At 38.0% G+C, this 6,000-nt stretch overlaps 1 protein-coding gene across 1 annotated transcript in view; it reads left to right on the top strand.

Moving 5' to 3' along the window:
* The first annotated feature begins 664 nt into the window (after positions 1 to 664).
* Positions 665 to 6,000, top strand: part of LOC126195823 (engulfment and cell motility protein 1) — a 52,850-nt gene continuing 47,514 nt past the window's right edge. The window contains exons 1-2 of the mRNA XM_049934466.1: positions 665 to 1,601; positions 4,882 to 5,220. Of these exons, the coding sequence (XP_049790423.1) occupies positions 744 to 1,601; positions 4,882 to 5,220 (1,197 nt within the window). The 5' untranslated portion in view covers positions 665 to 743. The remainder of the gene's footprint in view (positions 1,602 to 4,881; positions 5,221 to 6,000) is intronic.

Genomic DNA, 6,000 nt, shown 5'->3' with positions numbered 1-6,000 from the left:
CGTGCCAGCAGAGTGTGGTACTGTCTTGTTGTATTAATTTTGCGAGAAAATCTTCAATATCGTAACAAATTTCTCAATATTTAACGCACAATGATAATTAGGTTGAACGCATAGTTACAACAGATGTTGACTTCTGTTAACTCTTGAGTCTACTTCTGCAATGGGATCTCACACGTGTTACAAAAAACGCAGTCACACACTGTCTTTCTATCGGGATATTTTTAAGCACAAATTAAATTAATTAGCACCGTACTTTTCCCTTTAATAGCAGTCAGCCGTTTTCTTATGCTCGTAAATTTGTTTAGTGCATTTAGATAACTGAGGGATCAAAATGAGGAAAAGTACACGAATTTTACAGCTACGTATATACAGTCATATTCCATTCGAGCATAGAGTTCCGCCTCTGCAGGCAGTCACATGATGCCGGTTTCTGGTCCGAAACGTCAACTCAACAAGATGTTTTACTGGCGCAAGACACCCTGGGTTCCATAGCTTTGTGCAGAATACCATGTGAAGTCCTGGTTAGGTGCAAATCATCTGACGAATCTGGTGGACTGTATTTAATAAATAAATTCATAAAAAATTATTGTATGTAAGATTTTGTTGTCACTGCACGGTACGACCATCTTTGGTTGCTACTTGCTAGTTGAGTCAGTGATGCATGAAGACGCTGTGACGGCAAGTGGTAATTGTGGGGTGCGGTGTTTTGCTCCCGTAGATTGTTTATGTGAGAAAGCACGTCAATGAATACTAAGGTTCTGAAAACCTCTGCCATCAAAGATGCGAACATTGTCAAGATTGCTGTGGAAATGGTACATCAGGTACCTCAGTTAATAGAGTTCAATCAGAAGCAGCCGCTTGCAGCAATAATACAGGAACTATGCAATGGGTGGGGACTTTCGGAGCCTGACCAGTATGCACTGCAGTTTTCTGAAAACAACAACCAGAACTATATAACGGAGAAAAATAGAAATGAGATTAAAAACGGATCAGTTCTGAGATTGACACATTCACCATCTACCACTGCTCAGGAGATATTGCAGAAACTGAACACAGGAACAAATGACGAAAAACTTGCAGCGTTACAGAGACTTGCTAAATTAAGTACAGATATGACATTTGCTTTGGAATTCATAAATAAACAAGGACTTGCGTTAATAATAAATATGATTGAGGGGGGAAAGTGTAAGATCAACATGTTAGCTTATTGCTTGGCGTCCTTTGTGGAACTAATGGACCACGGAATAGTTTCATGGGATATATTAGAAATACCATTCATAAATAAGGTTGCCAGTTACGTGAACAATCAGTCAGTCACACAAGATGCAAAGGTGATACAGGCTTCTTTGTCTATACTCGAGAATATAGTATTGAATAGTTCGGGAAAATATGGACAAGTAGAAAAAGAAGTCACTTTTCCGAACTTGATCATGCACCTGCAAAGTCCACATCCTGTGATTCAACAGAATGCCATTGCGCTCATTAACGCACTGTTTCTTAAAGCCGACCATGTTAAAAGAAAAGCTGTTGCTGCCACATTGTGTTCAAAGCAAGTCCGGAATGTTATATTAAGCAACGTCATACAAACTGTGTCAGGACAGGTAAGTTTAGAAAGTTAATAGTTGCATGGGAACAGTACATAACATTAAAATAAAACTGCTTGTAGGTAAACTCTCGGTGTTCTCAGATGTGTGAAGCTGGAAAATTGTGTATGGATATGTGAAGAGGTAAATTTTTGGAGTATTAGAATATATTTCTCAGAATGAAAACAAAAATTGTAGAATAAATCTCTCTCGCAATATCCTTTCATTCATATTACGGAGTCGTGACAGCCAGATTTGAATGCACCAATGACACTGATTCTATGACATTTAAATAATGTGGTATACAGCACTTCATTAAAGGTGTTTCTTGATGGGTGGAGTGAGGTTTAAAGCAGTCTGTTAACAAAGTCCCAGTCATTAATTAATACTACTGTGACTTCTAAAGAAAAACCACGAATACTTTGCCCTGCACTTTTTATGTAAGTCAACCGATTCACAGTATCATATGAACCACAGACTTATGGAACATTATAAAGTAGAAAATTTATCATCATGATGTTGAAACACGCAGATACAGTACATGCAAGGCCGAAATGCCATTTTCAACTTTTGTTATAGGTTGTAGGGTAGAAGAACAGTGGGAAATATGCTGCTCAAAGGTCATTACAACCAACCAACCAACGAAGAGGTGGATTACAAATTTTATGATTTTGGAAATTGTGTGTTTCTTCTGTAGGAGTCACGGAAAAAAGTGAGACAAAGTACTTGGGGTGACCGGGAGCTGAGTGTGTTGCAATAAGTACGGTAGATCTCTATCCAAAGGGCAGGAATTGTGGTTTAGAATGTTATAAATGCAAAGGTAAAGCTAACAAAAACCTACACAGGTTTCACAGGACATTGTTATGGTTTGGGCTGGTTTTCAATGCTACTAATGTGTGTTCAGCTGAGCTGCAGGCAGCGAGTCTAATGACTTGGCAGGTGTAGTAGTTCGTACTAGCATGTAATTGTTATTTTGACAGCCCTCTGCTTGATAGCGAATGACAGTGTCTTATGGAATGAACAAGATGTGACACTGAAATGAATATATTGTCAGCAGATTGTTGATGGTAAATTACATAGGGCATGCCACCTGTGGACTTGGGCTGGACAGGGCTTGTCATTGGTCCTGACAACATGAAAATTCTTTGAACACTTAATTTCTGGAAAAGAAAAAAAATTAAATTCTTCCACAGAGCCACAGCATGACTAATGAGTAAACTACTATGATTTTCTCTGGTGTTTTAAAGCTATTTATGTAGGTGATCTGATGGTCAGTGGTTGTGCGAAGTTATTAGTTCCAGTGCACTTTCAACAGGTAATTTTGTCTAAACACTATCTCATGTTGTGACAACTTCTGTCCATGGCTTTAATTTATTCTCAACTGAGATAAGTACAAAATACATATTGTATGTGATTTACTTTCCTTTTGGACAAACTCTGTTTTGTCCCAAAGCTGCTGCTGTTGAATTCAGGTTTAAACTGTCATACAATATGTGTTAATATGTTATCTTCCTGCAGTCGTGTGGAATTGGATTAGAGATACTTTATTAACACAGTATAGCACTGGCTAAAGTGCACATCGTCGGGAGCTCTTGCATTGCGTGCTGATGTTGGAAAGTTGTTGTTGTTGCTCGTAGCCAGTTGGGTGATAGTAGGCCTATATGGTAGCTAGTTAGAATCTCTAACTCAGAATCACATTGTTGTACTTCAGAAGTTATTCAGGCTGTGGCATTGTGTTGCAAATGTTTAGCCAGTTGATTGCTAAATAATACCTTCTGGCTTGAGCTGTCAGAAGAATTAGTCTGTTGTTGGGGTTCTCTGTCATAAGGTTATATGGACTGGATAGAGATTTCTGTATGCTGTAAGATTCCAATCTCGTATTCCTACTTGTTTTAAAAGGCAAGCCCTTTTTTTGTTGTTAGTACGTTTACAGTTAATGTAATTTTAGTTCATGTTGTGTCAAAAAAATGCAAACCATCTGACCAATTTATTTTTGTGATTGGTGACCCAGCAAAATTCATAGTTATGTTATTCTCATATATCACTTTTTATGAAAAACTCCAGTCTATTACCACCCTAACAAATGGATAAATACAATTTTGACTTTCTCACCAGAATTCGCCAATTTCTTAAACTTTGAGATTAAGGCATGTCACTGATACCAACTCCAACTCTTATTCTTCTAATTAAACCTGTAGCTCTTATCTGTGTGAGTGGTATAACACATTCATTCAGCTGCATCTGTCTTCTGTGATTGCCAACACGTGACTAGACCCCTACCCCTTTTTTAACTCAGAGATGTTATGTGTAACATCTGCTCCTAATTATGTATACATCTGTGCCCCACAAGCCACATTGCAGTTTGTGGCATGGTGCCTTTCCTGCTCCTTTTGCGAATATAATGTGTGGAAACAATGACTGTTGGTAAATTTATCTGTAAGTTTAGCTGTCTTAGATTTTCCTTTTTCGGTTATTTCATGAAATGGAATTTGAAGCTTTGTGGCACAGTGGTCAAGTACTCGACTGTGGATACATAGGTCTTGAGTTTGATCCCTGGTGAGTCTTTGGTTTTTTATTTGTAACTTATCATTTCTTTCACCTCAGGGAAGGTTTGTTAATGTGAAAAGTGCTTCATCATACTGATGTTTGCAGAGTCTCCATTAAACTGTAAGGCTCACTATAACTGGCTGGATAAGTGAGTTCAAAGGTTGGAGGCAACAGCTTACTACTTACAACAGGAGCATGCCTAGTAAAGAACAGTGGCACTCAAACCAATCTTCTGATTGATGTGAGCATTAACTTCTTTTTAGGATGATGTGATGTTTCTGAAATCATCTTGTGTCATAAACTCTTAGACATTTAATGGTAATCCTTTCTTTGGTGCAGAAAGTATCTCTTATGGTGACTTCCACTGAAGTCTGATGAGTATCTCCTTGATGTTCTCACATTTTCTAAATGAACCCGCGCTGAAACACACGGCTCTTCTTTGGTGCTTCTCTGTTTATGTTACCTGGTACAGTTTGTATATAGTCATGAAAAACAAAAGTAATTAAATATATGATTTATCAAATGTGTAGCCTGCACAAGAAAATTTTAAAAATATTGTCAAGGAAGATCAGTACAAAAGCCCCAAGCAACCTCCCCCCCCCCCCTCCCCCACATACACACACAAAACATTTCAAATTTGTTACTCTATCAAGAAGGAACATACATTTTTGCTAACACATACATATTGACATGCCTGTTGCTGTAAAGTCACAGGATCATTGAATAAATCACCTTTAAAATTCTGTTTCAGGTAGGAACAGAAATGGCACATCAGTTGTACGTTCTCCAAACATTAACTTTGGGCCTGCTGGAGCATCGTATGAACACTCGCATGGATTCTCAGGATCAGGATGCACATGACAAAATTAAAGAATTGCGTCGAATTGCATTTGATACAGATATTGGAAATTCTGGAGGTGGCGATTTGGCATCAAGGCGTCAACTTGGAGTTTTTGCAAAGGACTACAAGAAACTTGGCTTCAAGCATGACATTAATCCAGCTTTGGATTTTATGGAAACTCCTCCTGGAATGCTGGCATTGGATTGCATGGTTTATTTTGCTCGGAACCATACAGAGAGTTATACTAAGGTACAGTCAGCTACTGTACAATATTATGTTTTTTAGATCTATGTGAAAGTAATTTCTCTTTATTGTATGTATGGGTCATTGGAACCGACCGATTCCATCTGTCTGCTTTGTCCTGTGATGTAATGGTTTTGTTGTGTGTGGCGTCACTATGGCGCGGTGTTGGTGGATGTTTGTGTGTTGAGTTTAACATTGGGTTCATTTGAGTCTTGGTTATGACTGTGGTGATGTGGGTTTGTTTGTCTGGGTAATCAGTGTTGTAACACGGTTTGGAAGTGTTTGCTTTGTTTTCAATGAATTATTATGTTTTTTTCCTTTTGTTTATGTGTTTGGTGTTTTTGTTAGGTCTGATTAGTTTGGTGTACATTGTCGTGTGTGTGTGTGTGTGTGTGTGTGTGTTTTGCGGTAATTGTGATGTTTTGTGTGTTTTATATTTATGGCATTTTGGTTGTACTTTAATTGATGTTGTGAACATGGGGGTTTTTGGGTTTTCGAATTGTTGGGGTTTTTTGTTTCGTTGGTGTTTTGTGAGTTATGTAGATGTGAGAAGTTTATGGCTGTTATATAGGTCAAGGAAAATGTTCAATTCTGCTTTTCAAATTGGAGATGATGGTTTTTTTGGTATCGTGGACTTTGAGAGATATAGGTCAAGTCAAGTGTACAGTTACTGTTGGTTGTGTGGCTGTAGCATTTTGTTGTGAGTTGAGTTTTTTAAATAATATTTTCGGATGGTGTGGTGTTTTGTATTGTTATATATTTAGCTTCTCCTAAATCCTCTGTTTC

Source organism: Schistocerca nitens, chromosome 7 (assembly GCF_023898315.1).
Source record: "Schistocerca nitens isolate TAMUIC-IGC-003100 chromosome 7, iqSchNite1.1, whole genome shotgun sequence".
In the NCBI taxonomy this organism is placed as follows: Eukaryota; Metazoa; Arthropoda; class Insecta; order Orthoptera; family Acrididae; genus Schistocerca; species Schistocerca nitens.
Note: the sequence above shows the minus strand (reverse complement) of the source record. Positions and strands in the feature narration are given on the sequence as shown.